Below are 26,794 nucleotides of genomic sequence, written 5' to 3'. Positions count from 1 at the left end.
TTCTGTCTTCTTTTTCAGTGTGAGGGCGATGTAACTTTAAATAAGTTCCACGGCCCATCTGCAGAAAGTTAACGTTTCCCTTACCAGATTTTCATGTGTTTAATTCTGTCTAATTGTAAATCTTTCTTTGGACCAGCGTCTTGTTTTTTCCTTCTTCTTTGAACACAGTGCCATCGTCAATGTCAGAAATTCTGTATCTTCGTTTGTAGCCACTACCAGTAGTGTCAAAATACAGTATACCGTACACAAAACGCATCTGTTTCAAAAGTGCGGTTAAATTAACAAACTCTTGTTGCTAAGACGTATTCTCACCTCCTTGGATTTTATTGTCGGCAAGGAAGCTGTTTCCAGTTTTCAAGCTACTTGCAATCAGAGATGATAGTTATGAAACCTGTGTGTTTTTACCTTTGTGGTCTTTGACAACATGTCGTCAGCGCGTTGTTGATGTTATTTGTGGTAGTTGTTATTAAGCCGTGTCTCAAATTATCTGTTGTGTGCCACGCGGACAAAACACCCAAAGTGCCCCACTGACAATGGTTCGAAGTAGCGGGTAAGAATACTCGAAGGATTATACTTAAAGAGTTACTCAGCTGTAAGCGACATATGAAGTTTATTTTTGTTTGATAATCCAATAAACTATTTGCGTGTATAAATGAAGGAAGTAACTGTAGTGTTTAACGCCCCGTCTACATCGGTGTCATTAGAGATGCCTGTAAAGATGGTTCTAGTAAAATAATTATAATTTGCTGGCAGTTCGAATTGTTCTAATTTTTGTTTTGTTATCTATTAGTAATGGCTGTAAACATTAATGGATATGTATCCTCTTCACGTTTTGGGTACCTGAAGCCCTTTCCTATTAAGTTACGTACCAGTAACAGCCTATTGCTAGTATATGACAGTTTCTGATGTTTCACTTCTAGATTGACATGTGACACTTGAAACTTTCTCTACTGTCTTACAAAATTTAATGTTGAGTCCAAAAATTTCATTGCCCGGCTTAAGGCTGTGACCTGTTCCACGTTTGACTGCTGTCTGTCACTTTTTGTGCGTTTGAGTGGACAATGTGCAGTCATCATATACAGAGACAATTATTATCAGTGTTGATAACGTGCATAATTTTAATATTGGTGCTATTCGTTTGATTGTAGTAGTTCAAGTACTGGGTAAGAATCTTTAGTATATTAATAAAGTTGCAGTTTCTTTAGGTACTTCCTTTTGCTAGTGTATTAGACGTGTGCAAATTTCTCTCATTGACCTACAGAGCAGTTGTTGCAAAAGTCTGTCATCTGTATATGTTGTACTTACGTTATCATATTAGTCTTACAAATATTAATGGCAAGAAGGATATTGTAAATAATATAGATGTCTTTGAGTTGATTTTTTATTTGTTGTTATTATAGTCATGCCGCTGGAAGAACATCCCTGACACTTCACGCACGTGGTGGGGTTTTGTAGAGCAGACACACTATTGTGTATCCGAGCTCTGAAATTTGTAAATGTTGCCATGGTGACAGAGCAGCATTGTGACCCCTACAACTTAAGATCATGAGAGGCCAACAGATGGACAACCAACATGGTGTAACAGCAAACAGCTACATAGTAGCAGTGACAACATAACTGCTGGCAGTCACTAGCGTTCTTTCAGTGGCTCGACTAGGCCTATAAGTTCTTTTGAATTGAACAATTTAATCCTAATGATCAGCAAATATTAGGAAAAAATATATGTAGCATAATTTTTTCTTATGTACAGAATGAAAATTATATTATGCAAGGGATCTGCAGTCCCAGTTTAGCTGAAGTAGTGCATTTGTTAAGACCGACTGACTTGCATTATGTCCTTCCATTCCAGCCATTGGAACATAGGGCTTTGGTGAAGCACTACCAGAGGACTCATTTTTGTCCCATTACCTTCACTTCCACACTTTCTACCTACTTCTTTTACTTCTCTCTCTGCTGTCCTCATACACTTATCTTCCTCTTCTGTGATGACCCTGAAGCTTCCATTTCTGGCTTGTTTCTCTATTGCTGACCAATTTTTGTGCAAAATGTGCCTAACCCATTTCCATTTCCTTGCCTTTACTGGTTTGTCCATAGACTTCTCATTTGTTCTGTTCTACACCTCTTGATCCCCTCTGGTATACTCTAAATACGAGCTCGGTCTTTCACTGTCTTCTTATTGCCATGTTAATCTTCACTTTAGTATTTTTCCTTTCTCCCATTTACTTCCGGGTGTCGTCACTCATCCGGTCTTTTCTTTTACTGTCTCTGAATCCAGCTGCCATTTTGGCAGTTTCAAGGATCACTCTCTTGACTTCCTGCCATAGCTCTTCTACTCCATCCTCCATTATGTGGAGTGGTTCATTTCTGTTCTGCTGTTCTAGTCCAAAGTCCTATGTGTCAGTAGGGCCCGTCACCCTTGAGGGAGCAAACCACTTGTTTAGGACATCAAATTTCTTCTTTGTAGCTAAGGTTTCCAAGTGCACCTTAACCAGAGTCAGCTGGTAGTCACTGCCTATATCAGCTCCTGTTTTATTTCTAATATCGGGCCATGATCTTTTCCAGTTCCCCAAGAAAAGTGACATGAATCGAAAAATGACAACTTTTAGTTAAAATCTGAAAGTATACTATGTGTAGTGCCCCAACATTCATGAAAATGATAATGGAATTTATGCCAACAGTACTGACTTGAAATTTAAATGAAGCTTATACTACACCGATAGAAAAAAAATCACGACACTGAAAAATAATTTATGTAGAGTAATGAAATTTTGGGAATACATTTGTCTAGGTAACATGTTTAAGTAATTAACATTGCAAGATCACAGTTTAATGTAAGTGTGAGATATGTCATTGCAAATGTGAAATGCTGGCACATTAATAACTGGTATAACTGCCAGAATGTAGAATGCAAGCATGTTTGTGCATTGTGTTGTGCAGGTACCCTATGTCCATGCCTGTTGCAGACAATACGGGGATGGTTAGCGCTGTTTGTGGATGGCACTGTTGTCATCCAATGATGTCCCATGTGTGCTTGATTGGAGACAGATCTGATGATCGAGCAGGCCAAGGCAACATGTTGACACTCTATAGTGCATGTTGGGTACAACAGCTGTGTACGTGAATGAGTATTATCCTGTTGAAAAACACCCTGTGGAAAGCTGTTCATGAATGGCTGCACAACAGGTCGAATCACCAGATTGAAGTATAGATTTACTGTCAAGGTGCTTGGAACAATCACGAGTGTGCTCCTCCTGTCACACGAAAGCAGACCCTATGGAATACTGTCCCAGTTGTGGGAGTGGACTCGTCACAGTTTGTAGTAATGGATGGAAAGTCAGAGTGAAAGAGAAGTAATATCCGGTGTTCCCCAAGGAAGTATTATAGGCCCTCTTTTGTTCCTGTACTATATCATCGACATAGGAGACAATCTGAGTAGCACTCATAGATTGTTTGCAGATGATGCTGTCATTTACCATCTTGTAAAGTCATCATATGACCAAAGCGAATTGAAAAATGATTTAGATAAGACTTCTGTATGGTGTGAAAAGTGGCAACTGCTGAATTTCTATTATGCGATAAGGCACACAAATATGAAGACTGTAAATTCAACTAAATACTTAGGGATTACAATTACAAATAACCTAAATTAGAACGATCACATAGATAATGTTGGGAGTTGAGCAAACCAAAGACTGCGCTTATTGGCAGAACACTTAGAAGGTGCAATAGGTCTACTAAAGAGACTGCTTACACCACGCTTGTCTGCCTTATTCTGGAGTATTGCTCTGTGATGTGGGATCATTGTGAGGTTGGACTGACGGATGATGTCGAAAAAGTTCAAAGAAGGGCAGCTCGTTTCATATTACCGCGAAATAGGGGAGATAGTGCCACAGACATGATAAGTGAATCATTAAAACAAAGGCATTAGTCGTTGCAATGGGATCTTCTCATGAAATTTCAGTCACCAGTTTTCTCCTCCTATTGCGAAAACATTCTGTTGGCATCATCCTGCATAGGGAGAAACGATCATCATGTCTTAATCAGGGCTCGCAGAGAAAGATTGAAATGTTCATTTTCCCCGGACACCATTCGAGAGTGAAACGATAGAGATACAGCTTGAAAGTGGTTCATTGAACCTTCTGCCAGGCACTTTATTGTGAATAGCTTATCACTGGAACCAGAACAGAACCAACTTTCGTCAAGAAAACACAACAGACCTCCACCATGCTTTCCAGTAAGCTCTTGCTTGATACCACTGAAGTCGCAAATGGCAGTGGTTTGGGGTCAGTGGAATGCATGCTACAGGGCATCTGACTTGGAGCTGTCCTTGAAATAACTGATTTGTAACAGTTCGTTGTGTCACCATGGTGCCAGCTGTGCCCAAATTGCTGCTGTAGATGCAGTACAATGCTCCAGTGCCATATTCTGAATGCAATGGTTTTCCCTCAAGCCAATTACATGACCTCATTCAAACTCAATGAGGTGTTGACATTGGCATTTTTGTTGTCTTTAAGGAATTCTTAACAAACATCAACTCATCACATTCAGTCTCAAAGGTAACTAACACTCATGATCATGACAGTGTGTATTTAAAGCAAACCTGATTTGTATCCTCACAGTGGCACTACTAGCACCACTCTTATGCGACAGGCATGAAATTTGAATAGACGTCATCTTTCAGATGTAGGAATGTGCCTACCAACTTTTGTTTGTCACACAGCTCATCTTGGTGTTTCAATTCTTTTTTTCCATCAATGTATTTGTGTAGAAAGGGTGTTCAAAAAGTTTTGCAGAGTCGTCTGTAATTTTTTTTATTTTTTGCAGGAGGAGAACAAAATTTTTTGTGAACATACTTGGAACATTTAGCTATATATTGAGCCTCCTCAGTGTAGCCTCCATCAGCTGTGACACATCTGGCCCAACATTCTTCCCATGATGTAAATGTACTTTGGTAAAATTCTGGGGATTGACTTTTACACCATAGCTTGACACAGAAAATAAGGTCTTTCTCACTATCAAATGTTTTAGCATGCAGGTGGGCAGACGGAGCCAAGTCCGGACTGTAGAGAGGCGAGGAACAACTTTCCAACCCATTTTTCTTCTTTTCTCCTGTGCCATAAGGATTGTATGGGGTTGGGCATTGTCATGGTGTAGTCTGATGAGCTGACTTTGAAGCTGTGTTCTGTGGTCTTGATGGCACGTCGCAGCTTGTTCAATGACAAACAGTAACAGTCCCAGTTAATTGTGGAGCCAGGTTCCAAAAAGTCAATGAAAATGACACCACACTGATCTCAGAAGGAGGCCATCACCTTTTGGCCTGCTGTTCACGAAAGTGTTGGTTTCTTCTTCTGGGAGGAACCCAGATGATGCCACTCCATGGATTGGGTTTTGCTCTCAGGTTTGGACAAAAACAACCATGTTTCATTCTGGGTAATGACACCGTCAAAACACTGTTTCCACTCTTCAGTAAAGGTCTTCATGAGAGACTCGCACAATTCTTCCTCATCGTTTTCATTTCTCTTGTCAATAATCTAGGCACCCAACATGCACAGTTTTTTCTGTACCCCAGTGACTGCACCAATGATACCACACTACCCAATGACAAACGAATCATTTCAGCAAGCTGTCGTGTTGTCACACATCTGTCATTTTGGATGATTTGATCAATGGTCTCCTTATTCACATCACTCACTGCCGTTGATGGTCTACTGCATCGTGGATTGTCCAGTAGAGGGAAATCACTTTCTTTAAACCTCTGCAACCACCACTGTATACTGCTGCAATCCACTGTGTCCTTCACATAAACAGGGAGCAACTTCCTATGAATCCATGTGGCAGAGTCGTCGCTGGTCTTGAAGAGGAACTCCATCACCGACCATTGTCGCAACCTGACATCTACTTCACGGTCCGTTATGGCTCACTTGTAAATAAAAGAAAATTCTTTTATATACCAACTTATAGCTAAATGTTCCAAATATGCTCACAAAAATTTCATTCTCCTCCTGGAAAAAATAAAAAAATTAAGAGACAACTGTGTAAAACTTTTTGAATGCCCTATGTATATGTTTTATAGAATTAATTCTTTAAATCAAGTTTTCTAAAGTATGGCATTTTTGAGTTTCACAGTCCTTGCCGGTGTGTGATATTTTGTCGAAAACAGTGTTCCTTCTTTAACTAGCTCATTGTTTGCACAGAATTCAGTTAACAGTTTACCATTTGCAGTAGACTTTCCTACTCTGTGTCCCGCCATTACGTGCTCCATCCCAAGATTTTCTGTACCTGCCTTTGCGTTTTGTTCCCCACTTTTCAGTGCTGCATGTATAAAGGGCAGTCAAGTGAAAACAAGACAAACTGTGCAACAGGTGTGGTGCAGACATTGGTAACTAGGTAAGTGTGTTTATCTTTTGGGAATCAGGAACGAAAAATATGAACATTCACAGCTGTGCCATTTGTCTGTTACACATGCTTGATGAGAAGTCAGCGGGTGTGCGTTCAACATCACTATGGAGGCCAGGAAAGTGGAACAGTAAGATGATATGCAGTCTTTTACTGTGGAAGGAGTGTCAGGAAGTGAAATTCATGCCTGAATGTTTGCTTTGTATGGCAGACACAGTATGTCACATGCAGACATGTGTACTTAGAATTAATGTTTTCGAGAAGTTAGGGTGTCACTGAAAGGCAGCATTCGGCCAGGACAGGCTTGTTGTGCCATTAACTGTTCTGTCATTGCTGCGGTGAATACTGATGTCAGAAATGGCAGACAGTGAGAGATATTCGGCTCGTGTCAGGCGTCAGCCATGGTAGCACTTACACCGTCATGACAGAGCATCTGAAATTCGGAAAATCTGTGCACGTTGGGTACCCTGCAGCCGAGTTGAGGAGCAGAAGTTGAACAGGATGTCGACATTACTGGAGCACCTAGAACAGTGCCACAATGAAAAATATTGTTCCTTGTCCTTGTCTTGGGAGACGAAACATGGTGTCACTATTTTGAGCCATAGAGCAAGCATAATAGCCAACAACGGAAGCACATGGGTTCACCTCTTAGTGAAAGGTCTTGAGCCATTCTTGCCTGCTCTAGTAAAGTCTTTGACTACAAGGTCCCAGTGTTCTTTGACTTTATGAAATGTCACTCCGCAATTAATCAACACTTTGCGGAAATTGAAGCGTACCCGCGTCCAATCGCCCAGAAATGTTGGCAGTCAGAATTATCCTATTGCAGGATATAATGCCTGCCCATAAATTGCCAAGGTTGTTTGAGGTACTCTGCAGAATTTCAGCTATGAAGCCTTTAAATGCCCTCCACACAGTCCCAAACTCTCCTCATGTGAATTCCGTACTTTTGGAGCTCTGAAGAAAAACATTTGTGGCCATTTTTTGCTTCAAAGAGGTGCACTGTGTATGCCTGGGGTACAGTAATAATTCCATAGCCGCAACTGTGAACATTTTTGCAGAAGGCGTAGATTGCCTTGTCTCACACTGTGATAAATTTATTAACAATTATGGTGATTACTTTTGAAATAATAAAAAGTCAACATTTTTCCATTGGTCTCATTTTCATTTGATTACCCCTTACAGTTCAGCACATAAGTGGTTTTTGATTCTATCTATGATTGTCCAGTGGGAATGAAACATTCCGTATCTGTCGTGTAAATCTTGCTGTCCTGATTCTGTCATATGAATGCCTGGTGTCTGTTGTTTTGGACTTGTCTGAAAAAACAGACATCATGCGAAAACTGCAGCTGTAATACATATTATGTAAATTGAAGGGGGGGGGGGGGAGGAAAGGGAAGTAACTGATGATATCAGCTGCATCAGTGCTGTATGCGGAATCAGTGTCAGGAAATGAAAATCCCGGGTTCACATCTTGGTCCTGCACATATTTTCACTCATTGCCACTGGTTCCACACAAAGTCCTGATGCAGCTGACACCATCAGTTCCTTCCCTTCCGTTTTCTTTCCTTTCTCTCCCCCTCCATCTTCAGTTTACATAATTTTGTCAGCTTTTCCTTCCTGCTTTGCTTTGAATTTTTCAATGTGGAGTAGTGTGTTTGCTGATGTGAAACTTCCTGGCAGATTAAAACTTTGTGCCAGATTAGGACTCAAACCCATTACCATTGCCTTCCACAAGCAAGTGGTCCACTGATTGAGCTACCCAGGCACGACTCATGGTCCATCCTCAAAGATTTACTTTCACCAGTACCTTATCTCCTACCTTTCAGACTGCACAGAAGTTCTGCAACACGTGCTGGATTAGCACTCGTGGAGGAAAGGATATTGTAGAGCATGGCAGCCACAGTCTTGCTCTCTGCTATTTTGTTTAGCATTGTGCCAACACTATTCACATGATTATCATCTGCATGTATTTTACCTGAATAGAGAAAAGTGACACACTTGAACTTGGACTTTTGGTTTGGATCTGCCAAACTAGTTCCGACGAACTTCACTCAATTCCATAATAGTTAACTTATATTTCTCTTGTAGAGGGTCTGCACAATCCAAAATCCAATTCTCATGGTCTGTTTCAATCCAGAGGTTGTTATCTTATTGTCCATTGGCTCTGTCTTCTTGAAGTTTCAATGTGGTTTAACAGATGCAGGTTGATAGTCCATGGTCTCTGACTGCTTTGGTGGGGATGACATCCTTGCTATATGGTCAATAATGTCTTTTTCCTTCCCTATCTAAGAGGTTGTACACTGTTCACAAGGCCCCTCTGCTAAAGCTTGCCCAGTTTGGGGGACTCTACCAGTACTTACACTAGTAGCGACATAGGCCTCAGCTTCATTGTGCCATGCAAACTTTCCCACCAGGCATTGAAGTTACCTGCAGTAAGATGGTGTCGCTTGGGAGGGGAAACAAGTGAAGTAGTTAATTTATTCGAGAGGATGAAGGCTCATGCTCGGTCCGTCCAGCCATCTTGATTTAGGTTGGTTATGGTTCTAATAAATCACCTAAGACAAATGGCATGATGATTCTTTCCAGAAGGTTACTCATTATAATGAAAGTAATTAAATAGAGTAGGCAATACTATTGTTGTGATTGCTATTACACCTCAATTAATAAGTTATTTTTTTCTTTCGATACAGGCATCACCGAAAGCGTTCTCGTAGTAGGTCCAGATCTAGAAGTGCTGACAGGAAAAGAAGCCGAAGATCAAGAAGCCGAGAAAGGTATTAATAAAATTAAAAGTGTTGCTTGTCTAAATAAAGTGAAGGTGAGAGAAGATGTGACTAAAGGACTTGTACTATCACTGTGTGCCATGCCGCATGCTCGATATTGATTGTATGTGGTATAATTACTAATCACCATTGCCGTTTGCCATGTGTTACTATCTTGTTTATGAATTGTACTCTGTAGGCATTTAATAGTGATTTGTTCACAAAATATCTATTTAGAAAATGTAACATAAAGTTTTGAACCTTAGGTTCTTAAATTTATTGATAAATTATATAAATTTCCTGAATGATTGTACAACAGTTGTGCATATCTTGTGAATAAAACCATCTAGATCTGATGCGGCAGTAGGATGTCAGCAGGTTGGGTAACTTACAGAGGTGGTGTCTGGGATGCTGCTCCTAAAGTGGTGATCCGTGGCCTACTCAACCTCCACAACATCCTTGTCCATCACAATGCCACACCCAATCCCAAACCCTTGCCACAAGGACTCTATCACTATGGAAGACCCAGGTGCAAGACCTGCCCAATCCACCCACCCAGTACTTTATACCAGTCCTGTCACAGGTTTATCCTACCCCATCAGGGTCTGGGTCACCTGTGAGAGCAGCCATGTCATTTACCAGCTCTGCTGCAATCATTGAATAGCTTTTTATATTGTTATGACCACCAACCAGCTGTCCACCAGGATGAATTGTCACTCCCAAACTTTGGTTAAGAGCAAAGCAGACCGTCCTATGGTGCAACATGCAGCTGAACATAACATACTCGGCTTCAGTGGCGAGCCATCTGGATCCTCCCGTCCACCACCAGATTTTCTGAACTGCACAGATGGAAGTTATCCTTACAACACATTATCCTGGTCTCTTAATTATCCTAGCCTCAACCAACAGTATGATACTGCCCCCACACCTTCCACCCAACAATTCCATCCCCTCTGTCCTGTCACCTCTTCCCCATCCTTGTCTCCCACCCTCTTTGTTTGCCATCCTCTACCACCACATCCACCCATCTTTCTCCACTCCTTTCATTTTTCACTCTGTTGTCCCCACCTTCATGCTCTACAGCCTCCTGACGCTGCGCCTGTTGAGATTCTAGTCCCTACGCACTCTGCCAGATAGTGCTTCTCTTTTCCCTCACCTGTACTCTGCTATCCCTTCCCTGCCCCTCTGGATTGCTGCTTGCATCCCATGTTATAGTTGCATTCTGGCCAGAGTTGGTGGTTGTGTGTGTGAGGTGGGCTTGCTTGTCTGAATGAATCGTGTGTTTCACTTTTTCCGATGAAGACTGAGGCTGAAAGCTTGTGTGAATATATTTAAATGTGCCTGTCACAACCTGATGTATTATCTTTATAGTAAGTAGCACTCTGTTTTTTTCTGCATTGTTAATTTTTTTCTATTTGGCATTTCATTTTAAAAGCAGCAATTTTTCATTGTGTACAATGTTAAAAGAAATAGATTCAGCTGTTCAATTATTAATTTAAAGGACAGGTGTTGTTGCCTGGTGGTGCATATTTCTAAGGAGGATTGTCTGTGTTACATTTGAAATTACTGTTGCCTAGATGAAACTGGAGACAGTGGCTTTACAGAGAGGTTAAAGTTATGGAACCCCTTAGGGGAAAATGACAGTGAAGTGTCTGAATTGTTCTTTTACTTGCAGTATATCGGATACATTTTGTATGTAACTGCCTCAGAGTGTTTCATTTTGAGAAGACCGGTGATTATCATGAAGAGATGAATAACAGTTTTTATGAAGTGGTTTTAAACATTGCTTATGACAAAAGTCACAAAGCCAACAGACGTTCTTAGGGACAATGCCCCATATCATTCAGGTGTTAATGAAAAGACACCAACTGTGGCAACGAGGAAAAATGAAATTATTCAGTAGTTGAATGGACAAAATGTAGATATCAGAGAAGATTTAACAAAGCCGGAGTAGCTCATAATTGTGGCATGAACAAAACCACCATTCCCACCATAAATACATGAAAGTGGTAAAAGACATGAGCATGAAATAGTCCGCTTGCTCTGTATCAGTCATTTGTATGTTATTGAAAAGTTTCTGGGTGAAAATATAAAATTACTTTATTGCAAACTACAAAAATTACACTGTCTCTGAAGTTGAGAATCTCCTTGGAGGCTTTCAGTCAAGTGACTTCTGAGAAGTGGAAGAATAAGGTAAATGATACTGCAGTCAGGGAGGCAGCCAAAAATGAAAGTGTTGTGGAAGACTGAGTGGAAAATTTAATTAGGCCTATATATGTGGGCAGGAGTAGTCATAGCCTGAAGAAAACAGAAGAAAATAATTCGAAATCAGATTATGTCACCTATGTGAGTAATGTTTTTCCATTACTGTTACTGCAACACATTCAGTAATTTCAGATGACAGTGTGTCATTGATTGATTATCACGTTGTGAATAGTTTCTTCAGGTGATAACCGTTAATATACTTTAAAATTTAACAGTTAATATACTTTAAAATTTAACAGTTAATATACTTTAAAATTTAACAGTTAATATACTTTAAAATTATTCTTTTGCTTGTTATAAAACAAGTTAATAATGCAAATATTTAATTACAAAAACAAGGACTGTGAATGTTCAACAGTGTATCAGAAGTAGTTTGTACTTTTGTTGGGAATTATCACACACAATCTTAAGATAATTCAGCATACTATATGCTTCATTCCAAACTTTTGTTTTTATATATGGGAACTAGTAACCGAAAACAAATTTACACATACAAATATGACCTGCTTGTTGTCACAGTTTTAGTTCTTACCGCTAGAATGTGAGAGTAGTCAAAACAAGTGCCATAAGCTACTTCTGGCAGCACTGCAACCTGGTCCCATGTACTGTCCATACAAGTCATTTGTCTCAGGGACTGTAATGTGAGATATTATTACTGCAGTAACATAAAATTAATTTATGTCTTACGTTTTTCAGATCCAAGACTCATTACAGTCGACGTAGTCGATCACGTGATCGAGATTCTGAGAGAGACAGGCACAGAAAGGACAGAGATGAGAGAAAAAGGTAAGCTTATATATTATCACAATAAAACAAAAGCAGTTTTATATCGCTAGTTACTTGTTGTTTACACTGTGTGATCAAAAGTGTCTGGACACCCCCAAAAACATACATTTTACATATTAGGTGCATTACGCTGCCACCTACTGCCAGGTACTCCATATCAGTGACTTCAGTAGTCATTAGACATTGTGAGAGAGCAGAAATGGGTGCTCCGCAAAACTCGCAGACTTCAAACATGGTCAGGTGATTGGGTGTCACCTTTGTCGTACGTCCGTATGCGACGTTTCCACACTCCTAAACATCCACACGTCCACTGTTGCAGATGCGGTAGCAAAGTGGAAACGTGAAGGGGCATGTACAGCACAAAAGCGTACAGGTTGACCTCGTCTGTTGACTGACAGACTGCCGACAGTTGAAGAGAGTTGTAATTTGTAATCCAGACCATCTCACAGGAATTCCAAACTGCATCAGGATCCACTGCAAGTACTATGACAGTTAAGTGGGAGGTGAGAAAACTTGGATTCCATGGTTGAGTGACTGCTCATAAGCCACACATCACACTGGTAAATGACAAATGACGCCTCGCTTGGTGTAAGGAGCATAAACGTTGGATGATTGAACTGTGGAAAAACGTTGCGTGGAGTGAGGAATTATGGTACATAATGTAGCAGTCCGATGGTGGGGTGTGGATATGGCGAATGCCTGGTGAACGTCATCTGCCAGCATGTTTAGTGCCAACAGTAAAATTTGGTGGCGGTGGTGTTATGGTGTGGTAGTGTTTTTCACGGAGGGGGCTTGGACCCCTTGTGGTTTTGTGTGGCACTGTCACAGAACAGGCCTACATTGATTTTTTAAGCTCCTTCTTGCTTCCTATTTCTGAAGAGCAATTTTGGGATGGGAAGTGCATCTTTCAACACGATCGTGCACCTGTTCATAAAGCACGGCCTGTGGTGAAGTGGTTACATGACAATAACATCCCTGTAATGGACTGGCCTCAACAGAGTCCCGACCTGAATCGTATAGGACAGCTTTGGGATGTTTTGGAATGCCGACTTTGTGCCAGGCCTCACCGACCAACGTCAATACTTCTCCTCAGTGCAGCACTCCATGATGAATGGGCTGCCATTCCCCAAGAAACCTTCCAGCACCTGATTGAACATAATGCCTGTGAGAGTTGAAGCTGTCATTAAGGCTAAGGGCGGGCCAGCACCATATTGAATTCCAGCATTACCTATGGATGGTGCCACGAACTTGTAAGTCATTGTCAGCCAGGTGTCCAGATACTTTTGATCACATTTTATGATTTTTAATGGGATAGGTAAAAAATCTACTCACCAAGCAGCAGCAGGACATGCACATAAAAGAAAGTTATAATGATGCAAGCTTTTGGAGCCAGTGGCTCCTTCTTCTGGCAGAAGGGTTGAAGGAGAAGGAAGAGCAATGAAAGAAAATGACTGGAGAGGTCTAGGAGGAGGGATAGATTTCAGAAAAGTCTCCCCTGATCTGTGGTTCCGGGTGACTTTTCTGAAATCTACCCCTTTTCCTAGACCTCTCCAGCTCTTTTCCTTTGCCCCTGTTCCTTCCCCTTCAGCCCTCCTGCTGGAAGGAACCACTGGCTGAGAAAGCTTACATGTTTATAATCTTCTTTTATGTGTGTGTCCTGCCGCCACTTGGAGACTAGATTTTTTATCTATCCAATTACATTATAACTGTCAAAAATTGATTGTTTTTGTTGTTATTTTATAGTTTGTGTTGTTTGATTCAGGGAATCAAAATCCTCATCAAAGTCTAAAAGCAAATCTGGCAGGGAGAAATCTAGATCTCCTTCCAAAGAAAAGGAGAAAAAAGATGAGAAAGAGGATGAAGCATTTGACCCTACAGCTCTTGATAAGGTAACTTGAACTTCAAAAATTCTGTGGTTAGATTACTAAAGTGTTTTTGTTACATGCACTTTGTGTAAAATAAAAGACAATAAATACTGTTTGGTCTTAAATAGCAAATTAATGTATTGTATGCAAAGTTATATAAGATGCTAGTAGAACTTTTGTGGGTGACTGAAATATATTTTCACCTAATTTCATGTTTCTTGGAACAGTGGTTTTGGTTTAGGCTGGGCATTGCATTCAGCAAAACTTTGAATCTTTGTTTGTCCCCCTTAGATGCTACCTAAGTCACAAAAAGTTTCTTTCAATTTTAATGTTTCTTGGACCAGTAGTTTATTCTCTTCCCCCCCCCCTCCCTCCCCCTCCACCCTCTCCGCCCCCCTCTCCTCCTCGTTAATTCTCTGGCAAAACCACCACATTCCTTACCATATCAGTTCACCTAATTTTCAACATTCTTTTGTAGCACCATATCGCAAATGCTTAGATTATCTTCTTTTCCAGTTTTCCTCACAGTCCATGTTTCACTTCCGTACAATCGTGTGCTCCAGACGCATATTCCCAGAAATTTCTTCCTCAAATGAAGGCCTAAGTATGATACTAGTAGACTTGTCCTGGCCAGGGACGCCCTTTTTGCCAATGCTAGTCTGGTTTTTATGTCCTCATTGCTACATCTACATCTACATTTATACTCCGCAAGCCACCCAATGGTGTGTGGCGGAGGGCACTTTACGTGCCACTGTCATTACCTCCCTTTCCTGTTCCAGTCGCGTATGGTTCGCGGGAAGAACGACTGTCTGAAAGCCTCCGTGCGCGCTCTAATCTCTCTAATTTTACATTCGTGATCTCCTAGGGAGGTATAAGTAGGGGGAAGCAATATATTCGATACCTCATCCAGAAACGCACCTTCTCGAAACCTGGTGAGCAAGCTACACCGCAATGCAGAGTGCCTCTCTTGCAGAGTCTGCCACTTGAGTTTGTTAAACATCTCCGTAACGCTATCACGGTTACCAAATAACCCTGTGATGAAACACGCCGCTCTTCTTTGGATCTTCTCTATCTCCTCCGTCAACCCGATCTGGTACGGATCCCACACTGATGATGAGCAATACTCAAGTATAGATCGAACGAGTGTTTTGTATGCCACCTCCTTTGTTGATGGACTACATTTTCTAAGGACTCCCAATGAATCTCAACCTGGTACCCGCCTTACCAACAATTAATTTTATATGATCGTTCCACTTCAAATCGTTCCGCACACATACTCCCAGATATTTTACAGAAATAACTGCTACCAGTGTTTGTTCCGCTATCATATAATCATACAATAAAGGATCCTTCTTTCTATGTATTCGCAATACATTACATTTGTCTATGTTAAGGGTCAGTTGCCACTCCCTGCACCAAGTGCCTATCCGCTGCAGATCTTCCTGCATTTCGCTACAATTTTCTAATGCTGCAACTTCTCTGTATACTACAGCATCATCCGCGAAAAGCCACATGGGACTTCCGACACTATCTGCTAGGTCATTTATATATATTGTGAAAAGCAATGGTCCCATAACACTCCCCTGTGGCACGCCAGAGGTTACTTTAACGTCTGTAGACGTCTCTCCATTGATAACAACATGCTGTATTCTGTTTGCTAAAAACTCTTCAATCCAGCCACACAGCTGGTCTGATATTCCGTAGGCTCTTACTTTGTTTATCAGGTGACAGTGCAGAACTGTATCGAATGCCTTCCGGAAGTCAAGAAAAATAGCATCTACCTGGGAGCCTGTATCTAATATTTTCTGGGTCTCATGAACAAATAAAGCGAGTTGGGTCTCAAACGATCGCTGTTTCCGGAATCCATGTTGATTCCTACATAGTAGATTCTGGGTTTCCAAAAACGACATGATACTCGAGCAAAAAACGTGTTCTAAAATTCTACAACAGATCGACGTCAGAGATATAGGTCTATAGTTTTGCGCATCTGCTCGACGACTCTTCTTGAAGACTGGGACTACCTGTGCTCTTTTCCAATCATTTGGAACCTTCCGTTCCTCTAGAGACTTGCGGTACACAGCTGTTAGAAGGGGGGCAAGTTCTTTCGCGTACTCTGTGTAGAATCGAATTGGTATCCCGTCAGGTCCAGTGGACTTTCCTCTGTTGAGTGATTCTAGTTGATTTTCTATTCCTTGGACACTTATTTCGATGTCAGCCATTTTTTCGTTTGTGCAAGGATTTAGAGAAGGAACTGCAGTGCAGTCTTCCTCTGTGAAACAGCTTTGGAAAAAGGTGTTTAGTATTTCAGCTTTATGCGTGTCATCCTCTGTTTCAATGCCATCATCATCCCGGAGTGTCTGGATATGCTGTTTTGAGCCACTTACTGATTTAACGTAAAACCAGAACTTCCTAGGATTTTCTGTCAAGTCGGTACATAGAATTTTACTTTCGAATTCACTGAACGCTTCACGCATAGCCCTCCTTACGCTAACTTTGACATCGTTTAGCTTCTGTTTGTCTGAGAGGTTTTGGCTGCGTTTAAACCTGGAGTGAAGCTCTCTTTGCTTTCGCAGTAGTTTCCTAACTTTGTTGTTGTACCAACGGTGGGTTTTTCCCGTCCCTCACAGTTTTACTCGGCACGTACCTGTCTAAAACGCATTTTACGATTGCCTTGAACTTTTTCCATAAACACTCAACATTGTCAGTGTCGGAACAGAAATTTTCGTTTTGATCTGTTAGGTAGTCTGAAATCTGCCTTCTATTACTCTTGCTAAACAGATAAACTTTCCTCCCTTTTTTTATATTCCTATTAACTTCCATATTCAGGGATGCTGCAACGGCCTTATGATCACTGATTCCCTGTTCTGCACTTACAGAGTCGAAAAGTTCGGGTCTGTTTGTTATCAGTAGGTCCAAGATGTTATCTCCATGAGTCGATTCTCTGTTTAATTGCTCGAGGTAATTTTCGGATAGTGCACTCAGTATAATGTCACTCGATGCTCTGTCCCTACCACCCGTCCTAAACATCTGAGTGTCCCAGTCTATATCTGGTAAATTGAAATCTCCACCTAAGACTATAACATGCTGAGAAAATTTATGTGAAATGTATTCCAAATTTTCTCTCAGTTGTTCTGCCACTAATGCTGCTGAGTCAGGAGGTCGGTAAAAGGAGCCAATTATTAACCTAGCTCGGTTGTTGAGTGTAACCTCCACCCATAATAATTCACAGGAACTATCCACTTCTATTTCACTACAGGATAAACTACTACTAACAGCGACGAACACTCCACCACCGGTTGTATGCAATCTATCCTTTCTAAACACCGTCTGTACCTTTGTAAAAATTTCGGCAGAATTTATCTCTGGCTTCAACCAGCTTTCTGTACCGATAACGATTTCGGCTTTGATGCTTTCTATCAGCGCTTGAAGTTCCGTTACTTTACCAACGCAGCTTCGACAGTTTACAATTACAATACCGATTGCTGCTTGTTCCCCGCATGTCCTGACTTTGCCCTGCACCCATTGAGGCTGTTGCCCTTTCTGTACTTGCCCAAGGCCATCTAACCTAAAAAACCGCCCAGCCCACGCCACACAACCCCTGCTACCCGTGTAGTCGCTTGTTGTGTGTAGTGGACTCCTGACCTATCCAGCGGAACCCGAAACCCCACCACCCTATGGCGGCGCAAGTCGAGGAATCTGCAGCCCACACGGTCGCAGAACCGTCTCAGCCTCTGATTCAGACCCTCCACTCGGCTCTGTACCAAAGGTCCGCAGTCAGTCCTGTCGATGATGCTGCAGATGGTGAGCTCTGCTTTCATCCTGCTAGCAAGACTGGCAGTCTTCACCAATTCAGATAGCCGCCGGAAGCCAGAGAGGATTTCCTCGGATCCATAGCGACACACATCATTGGTCGCTTGTTGTGTGTAGTGGACTCCTGACCTATCCAGCGGAACCCGAAACCCCACCACCCTATGGCGGCGCAAGTCGAGGAATCTGCAGCCCACACGGTCGCAGAACCGTCTCAGCCTCTGATTCAGACCCTCCACTCGGCTCTGTACCAAAGGTCCGCAGTCAGTCCTGTCGATGATGCTGCAGATGGTGAGCTCTGCTTTCATCCTGCTAGCAAGACTGGCAGTCTTCACCAATTCAGATAGCCGCCGGAAGCCAGAGAGGATTTCCTCGGATCCATAGCGACACACATCATTGGTGCCGACATGAGCGACCACCTGCAGATGGGTGCACCCTGTACCCTTCATGGCATCCGGAAGGACCCTTTCCACATCTGGAATGACTCCCCCCGGTATGCACACGGAGTGCGCATTGGTTTTCTTCCCCTCTCTTGCTGCCATATCCCTAAGGGGCCCCATTACGCACCTCACGTTGGAACTCCCAACTACCAGTAAGCCCACCCTCTGCGACCGCCCGGATCTTGCAGACTGAGGGGCAACCTCTGGAACAGGACAAGCAGCCACGTCCGGCCGAGGATCAGTATCAGCCTGAGACAGAGCCTGAAACCGGTTCGTCAGACAAACTGGAGAGGCCTTCCGTTCAGCCCTCTGGAATGTCTTTCGCCCCCTGCCACACCTTGAGATGACCTCCCACTCTACCACAGGTGAGGGATCAGCCTCAATGTGGGCAGTATCCCGGGCAACCACAGTCGTAGTCCGATCGGGGGATGCGTGGGACGAGCTGGCCGTCCCCGACAAACCCCCATCTGGAACCCCACAGTGATGCCCATTGGCAACAGCCTCAAGCTGTGTGACCGAAGCCAACACTGCCTGAAGCTGGGAGCGAAGGGATGCCAACTCAGCCTGCATCCGAACACAGCAGTTGCAGTCCCTATTCATGCTAAAAACTGTTGTGCAAAGAACGTCTGAACTAATCTACAGAGAGCGCAAACAAATCGACACAAAATTTAAATGGTTATTAAAATATAAGATTGCCTAGTAAATGCAGTAATGCTGCTACTTGCGCACTGTGGACACACTGCTCAGCGGCGGAAGGAGACTACGCGATTTTACACTATTCAGGTACTAAAACGCAATGCTACAACTCTCAAATACTATAATACGCCCGAAATTTATGAATTAAACAATGCAAGTACCAAAAACACGCAAAGAAATTAAGAATTAAACTATGTAGCAAATGAGTGAGCTGGGAGTATACAACTTGCTGCTGCAGCTGCTTATCCAACGACGGCAGGGAGCACACTCCGTCTGTTGTGAGCTATTTTGCTGCACAATTGGTGGCTAGGGTAACCCAAATGAGGCTTTATTCAAGAAGCACTAGACCACAACAGTCAACAGCCTCCCATGAACCCACACGTAACATGGCACAGTACACTAAAGTGAACAGCACACTGGAAAGACACACAAGAGAGCCGGTTAGCACTGCGCCGTGCATATATATGCGTGAGCACTGGTAGATGGTGGGGTGGAGACTTCACTGTGGTCGGCCGGAGTGGCCGAGCAGTTCTAGGCGCTACAGTCTGGAACCGTGCGACCGCGACGGTCGCAGGTTCGAATCCTGCCTCGGGCATGGATGTGTGTGATGTCCTTAGGTTAGTTAGGTTTAAGTAGTTCTAACTTCTAGGGGACTGATGACCTCAGAAGTTAAATCCTATAGTGCTCAGAGCCATTTGAACAAACCACTTCACTGTGCGCATGCCTCTTACAGGTGGCCTCCAGCTGTGTGCATACCTCCCACAGGTGGTCTCCAGCAGACAGCCCACACTGATACAGTTGGCGACAAATTCAAACACGCATGCATAGCAGCACAACACTTGGCACTCTAGCACTAGTCGCAGGACATAACACACTGAAATATTCAACAGTGCCGTAATTTGAAACAAAATACCATGCTACTCACTTCTTTACAGAACACTGAGATCATTCGGAAACATTTGGGAATGTTAAAAAAAATTCCAGAACTTTCTATAACATTGTAAAATCTAGACCATTTGAGAATAATTTAGGACATTCAAAATATTTATCAACACTCAGAAATATTCATAAATGCTTTGTAATGTAGATAAATCTTGAACTTTTTCCATTAAAATATATGAGGTTCATTAAAATGAAACCTGGTCAGTGCATCTACCTATGCCTGACACGTAAGGTGGCACCATGTAACTGCGGGTATGGTGGTGCCATCTATTGGTAGAGAAACTGACACGTGTGCACCGTTTGATGTTACATAGCGCCAGTGCGGTTTCATGCCAAAGAGAAGGTGGTCGCACAAGTCGTCATCCACTACCGAACATGCAGGCAAGTAAACAGGAACAACAACGAGAGATTCAGTTTTTAGCGGTGGAGGGAGTTGGAGGCCGTGAAATGTGTCGACGGAAGAAGGCTCTGTACAGTGAATAAAGTCTGAGTCGATCAGTTATTGGGGAATGGCACAAACGATTCCTTGAGGGGCGCGAGTCCTGGACAGGCTCATCGTGTCATCACACCAGAAATGGTTGTGGAAGTGAATGCTTTAGCCTTGGACAACCACAGAATCACTGTGGACGAGATTGATCGGTTACTGGGTATTAGCGGGGGCACCTCCCACACCTTAATGCATCAACACTTGAATGTTTGAAAACCTGTGCCCAGTGGGTTCCCTACCAACTGACCGCCGAACAGCGCAATACTCGAATGGTGCTGTCTTTGAGTCATCTGCAACATGAGGATGAATACAGCTTTCTGTCGCATATTGTCACAGGTGACAAAACATGGTGTCACCATTTTGAACCAGAAAGCAAGCACCAGAGCAAGCAATGGAAACACTACCTCCAAAGAAATCAAAGGCCATGTGCACCAGTTATGGTAAGGTCATGATGTCCTTTTTTGACCACAAGGGGGCACTTCTTGTCAAGATCCTGGAAAGGGGAACCACCATCAATGCCCAGCATTAAAAAGCCACTTTACAGAACCTTAGATGAGGTATTAAGTCGAAATGCCAAGGCATGTTGTCCAGTGTCGTTATCCTCCTGCATAACAATGCCCGCCTGCACGCAGACAATGCGGTGAAGACGGCATTGCGGCAGTTTCAGTGGGAAATGCTGGAACATCCACCATACATTCCCAACCTTTCACCGTGTGACTTTCATGTGTTTGGACCTCGAAAACAAGCTGTTCGCAGACATCAATTTGCAATGGACAATGAAGTGTGTCACTGGGTCCAGGCCTACTAGCTTCTTCAAGGATGGAATCGACCGGCGTGTTGCGATGGGATAAATGTGCCAACAGTTTTGGTGACTATTTTTGAGTATGTTTACTGTGTATAAATTCATTTTTGTGTTAATAAAATCATTACCGTTACTTTAGTCTAGTGACCGGGTTTCATTTGAATGCCCCTTATACATTGATGTGAAAGAGACAGAGTTGTCTCGTGACCACCACAATCTGATAGTGAAAACTTCAAACACTCATGTCTACAGAAACACAACAGCTATCACCTCACATTTGCTATAGTACATGACAGGGGAATCAAGGTAGCACCCGACACAAAAACCAATGATTTGTGGTTGGTGGTTTTTTAGTGTTCTGTACCTCACTGGGTAAAATTGGAACCCACATAACATCACTTTGTTCCCTGTCTGTTTGTCCATCTGTTAACTCCCCATTTTCTCAGAAATTACAGTAGCAACTGCGAAATACACAATAAATTTTAACTTGTGATTGAAACATTCTTGAAAGTCTTGGAAATCCTATAGCTGATAGCTTCTCAGTGTTGATATAGATAATAGTCAGAAATCACCAAGATTCTCTGTTCCGGAATGGATGAACTGTCTACTGTATATACATATTTAAGTTTGTATGGAATCCTCACAGTTTGAGACCTTCCTCGGACGTGGCCAGTTTTAATGTCAACCTTTAAATACAGAAATTACAGTCCCATATTAAATCATCAGTTCTCAATACAGCTGTATTTAATTTAGTGAAAGAAAACTTTTCACTATATTCAGTGGAAACTTCAGAATAAATGCAGTTTTCCTTTCATCTTACCTTAATATTATTTTTGCTTCAATTCTATTGTTTGATAAGTATTCAAGACCATTTCTTGTTTTGAATTTTTAAGTTAATGTAATCAACTACTTGATTTCTTACTGCTAAAATAATTGGTTGGTTAGTTAGTAGTATTATTATTAAATATGCATATGTGAGTAAGCAGTACCTACCTGCTACCTTTTACACATTACGACAATAGAAATTCTTATACCAAGTGGAAGTAGTATTAGTTAGCATGGAGTAATGAATGTCATTTTTCCTTCTGGTATTGTAGTTATGTGCATCGTTGTTCCTTTTGAACTGTTGTGGGTTGTTTACAACAACTGTTATGAGGGAATAAAAATACTGAGAAGCAGTACTCAGAATGCTTAAATCGTTAAACCGAGGTTTACAAGATGATGATGGGTTATTAATTCTTACAGCATCTTTTTGGACAATGAAGACTTTCTTTCTTAAAGATGAGTTACACCAGAATATTATTCCATATGACACTATTGAATGAAAATATTCACAGTATGTCAACTTTTTGATTCCTCCCTCTCCCCCACCCCCACCCCCCACCCCGTACCTGAGATGTGCAATAATTCTAAGTGCAAATGGGGCTGAACTAACTTGTTTTAGGAATTCCAAAACATGCTTTTTTGAGTTTAAATTCTCACCTATATGGATACCTGAGAATTTTGAAGTTTCCACCCAATGTATTATTTCCTCACATTTGATACACTTATCATTGGTGTAGTACCTCTAGATCTACAGAACTGCATATGTTGTGTCTTTTTAAAATTGAGGGTGAGACCATTCACAGAAAACCAATTTGTTGCTGTATGTATGCTGTCTTTTCCTACATCGTTAGTTGTCAAACTGGGTCTTTCACAAAACCAACTTGAATAATTTTGAAGATTGATGGGAGCTTTATTTATTAATTCATTTGGAATGGTGACAGTGTTACATAAACGATTTGTAAGTTCAGTGTGGCCAGTTGCACAATGACTTGGGTGAGTGCTTTCACTAAATTGTAAGAGTTTTCATCAAAGTGTTTTGCTTCTTCGTTGTTGAAAATCTGAAATTCATATTTCTACTTAATTGTACTTTCTTCGCTCAAGGCCAAAGAAATGTTCTCTTCAAACATGCATTCATTTCATCTGCTGGTGATGATTTTGGAATAATTGGAAACATTTGCCAAAGATGTTCATAATGCGTGAGTAATGCAGCGCCTGTTAATTCTGGATTACATCAGAGATCTAAAAGATTCTCGAAGATTCTACGACATTCTCTAACCATCTAGAAGGAACATTCTGGCCACCCTGGGCCACTACGGCATTCAGTTCCAAGCTGCTTCACCATCTTCATGTAAGAAGCCCATTTGTGCGATGCCCTCTTTAGACTCTCATATCTTCATAACTAATTCCTATAGTTCCCATAACAAAACCTTCTTCATGGATGGGTGATGGAAGGTTACCACACCATGTAACCCATTAACCCACATGGGGCAGCAAAATTCACTATTGAAGAGTTTTGGCGGTAATCACAGACACTCCACACTTACTTTTATTATGTACACAGGAGAAACAATTTCTCTAATGGTTTAAATGCTTTGCTACTGTAGTTAAAACTGACTGTAAGAAAGGAAACAATCCGCGCATTTTCACAGCACAGCACAGCATTTTCATTCCTCTAGTTGCTTTTACAGAAAACATGTACATTGTTGTTTATATATATATATAAAAAAAAGCAAAGATGATGTGACTTATCAAACGGTAGCGCTGGCAGGTCAATAGACACACAAACAAACACACAAAATTCTAGCTTTCGCAACCAACGGTTGCTTTGTCAGGAAAGAGGGAAGGAGAGGGAGAGACGAAAGGATGTGGGTTTTAAGGGAGAGGGTAAGGAGTCATTCCAATCCCGGGAGCGGAAAGACTTACCTTAAAGACGTCTTTCCGCTCCTGGGATTGGAATGACTCCTTACCCTCTCCCTTAAAACCCACATCCTTTCGTCTTTCCCTCTCCTTCCCTCTTTCCTGATGAGGCAACAGTTTGTTGCGAAAGCTTGAATTTCGTGTGTATGTTTGTGTGTCTATCGGCCTGCCAGCACTTTCGTTCGGTAAGTCACAATTGAAGATGTCGAAATGACAACATCTGCTGCTGACAAGAAGAAGAATACCATAAAATCTGTCGCTGCACACTCTCTACTAGATGGACCCGCTGTCTTCTGTGGATGTAGACTTAACTTCAGTATTGACCTTAATGATACATTCTCCCATGGTAATGGTTGGCTAACCGTCGCAATTGTACGAGGTGGTACAGGCGTACCCAATGTATCAGGACTGGAAAGCTTCGTCGACCGTGACGTCATAGCGGGAAACATTCCACGTGGGAAAAATATATCTAAAAAGAAAGGTGATGAGACTTACCAAACAAAAGCGCTGGCAGGTCGATAGACACGCAAACATACACACAAAATTCAAGCTTTCTCAACAAACGGTTGCTTCGTCAGGAAAGAGGGAAGGAGAGGGAAAGACGAAAGGATGTGGGTTTTGAGGGAGAGGGTAAGGAGTCATTCCAATCCTGGGAGCGGAAAGACTTACCTTAGGGGGAAAAAAGGACGGGTATACACTCGCGCGCGCACACACACACACATATCCATCCGCATATACACAGACACAAGCAGACATTTGTAAAGGCAAAGAGTTTGGGCAGAGATGTCAGTCGAGCCGGAAGTACAGAGCCAAAGATGTTGTTGAAAGACAGGTGAGGTATGAGTGGCGGCAAATTGAAATTAGAAATTAGCGGAGATTGAGGCCTGGCGGATAGCGAGGAGAGAGGATATGCTGAAGGGCAAGTTCCCATCTCCGGAGTTCTGACAGGTTGGTGTTAGTGGGAAGTATCCAGATAACCTGGACGGTGTAACACTGTGCCAAGATGTGCTGGCCGTGCACCAGGGCATGTTTAGCCACAGGGTGATCCTCATTACCAACAAACACTGTCTGCCTGTGTCCATTCATGCGAATGGACAGTTTGTTGCTGGTCATTCCCACATAGAAGGCTTCACAGTGTAGGCAGGGCAGTTGGTAAATCACGTGGGTGCTTTCACACGTGGCTCTGCCTTTGATCGTGTACACTTTCCGGGTTACAGGACTGGAGTAGGTGGTGGTGGGAGGGTGCATGGGATAGGTTTTACACCGGGGGCGGTTACAAGGGTAGGAGCCAGAGGGTAGGGAAGGTGGTTTGGAGATTTCGTAGGGATGAACTAAGAGGTTACGAAGGTTAGGTGGACGGCGGAAAGACACTCTAGGTGGAGTGGGGAGGATTTCATGAAGGATGGATCTCATTTCAGGGCAGGATTTGAGGAAGTCTTATCCCTGCTGGAGAGCCACATTCAGAATCTGATCCAGTCCCGGAAAGTATCCTGTCACAAGTGGGGCACTTTTGGGGTTCTTCTGTGGGAGGTTCCGGGTTTGAGGAGATGAGGAAGTGGCTCTGGTTATTTGCTTCTGTACCAGGTCGGGAGGGTAGTTACGGGATGCGAAAGCTGTTTTCAGGTTGTTGGTGTAATGGTTCGAGGCTTCCGGACTGGAGCAGATTCGTTTGCCACGAGGACTGGAGCAGATTCGTTTGCCACGAAGACCTAGGCTGTAGGGAAGGGACCGTTTGATGTGGAATGGGTGGCAGCTGTCATAATGGAGGTACTGTTGCTTGTTGGTGGGTTTGATGTGGACGGACGTGTGAAGCTGGCCATTGGACAGGTGGAGGTCAACGTCAAGGAAAGTGGCATGGGATTTAGAGTAGGACCAGGTGAATCTGATGGAACCAAAGGAGTTGAGGTTGGAGAGGAAATTCTGGAGTTCTTCTTCACTGTGAGTCCAGATCATGAAAATGTCATCAATAAATCTGTACCAAACTTTGGGTTGGCAGGCTTGGGTAACCAAGAAGGCTTCCTCTAAGCAACCCATGAATAGGTTGGCGTACGAGGGAGCCATCCTGGTACCCATGGCTGTTCCCTTTAATTGTTGGTATGTCTGGGCTTCGAAAGTGAAGATGTTGTGGGTCAGGATGAAGCTGGCTAAGGTAATGAGGAAAGAGGTTTTAGGTAGGGTGGCAGGTGATCAGCGTGAAAGGAAGTGCTCCATCGCAGCAAGGCCCTGGACGCGCGGAATATTTGTGTATAAGGAAGTGGCATCAATGGTTACAAGGATGGTTTCCGGGGGTAACAGACTGGGTAGGGATTCCAGGCGTTCGAGAAAGTGGTTGGTGTCTTTGATGAAGGATGTGGGAGACTGCATGTAATGGGTTGAAGATGTTGATCTACGTAGGCAGAGATGCGTTCTGTGGGGGCTTGGTAACCAGCTACAATGGGATGGCCGGGATGATTGAGTTTGTGAATTTTAGGAAGAAGGTATAAGGTAGGGGTGCGGGGTGTTGGTGGGGTCAGGAGGTTGATGGAGTCAGGTGAAAGGTTTTGTAGGGGTCCTAAAGTTCTGAGGATTCCTTGAAGCTCCGCCTGGACATCAGGAATGGGATTACCTTGGCAAACTTTGTAAGTAGTGTTGTCTGAAAGCTGACGCAGTCCCTCAGCCACATACTCCCGACGATCAAGTACCAGAGTCGTGGAACCCTTGTCCGCCGGAAGAATGACGATGGATTGGTCAGCCTTCAGATCACGGATAGCCTGGGCTTCAGCAGTGGTGACGTTGGGAGTAGGATTAAGGTTTTTTAAGAAGGA

General features: G+C 42.7%; 1 protein-coding gene across 1 annotated transcript in view; it reads left to right on the top strand.

Moving 5' to 3' along the window:
• The first annotated feature begins 411 nt into the window (after positions 1-411).
• LOC126456887 (probable ATP-dependent RNA helicase DDX46) overlaps positions 412-26,794 on the top strand; it is a 169,110-nt gene continuing 142,727 nt past the window's right edge. The window contains exons 1-4 of the mRNA XM_050092717.1: positions 412-550; positions 9,087-9,170; positions 12,120-12,209; positions 13,972-14,098. Of these exons, the coding sequence (XP_049948674.1) occupies positions 534-550; positions 9,087-9,170; positions 12,120-12,209; positions 13,972-14,098 (318 nt within the window). The 5' untranslated portion in view covers positions 412-533. The remainder of the gene's footprint in view (positions 551-9,086; positions 9,171-12,119; positions 12,210-13,971; positions 14,099-26,794) is intronic.

The sequence above is a fragment of the Schistocerca serialis genome, chromosome 2 (assembly GCF_023864345.2).
Source record: "Schistocerca serialis cubense isolate TAMUIC-IGC-003099 chromosome 2, iqSchSeri2.2, whole genome shotgun sequence".
Classification (NCBI taxonomy): Eukaryota; Metazoa; Arthropoda; class Insecta; order Orthoptera; family Acrididae; genus Schistocerca; species Schistocerca serialis.
The sequence above is the reverse complement of the archived record's forward strand: the minus strand, read 5'-3'. Positions and strand labels throughout refer to the sequence as shown.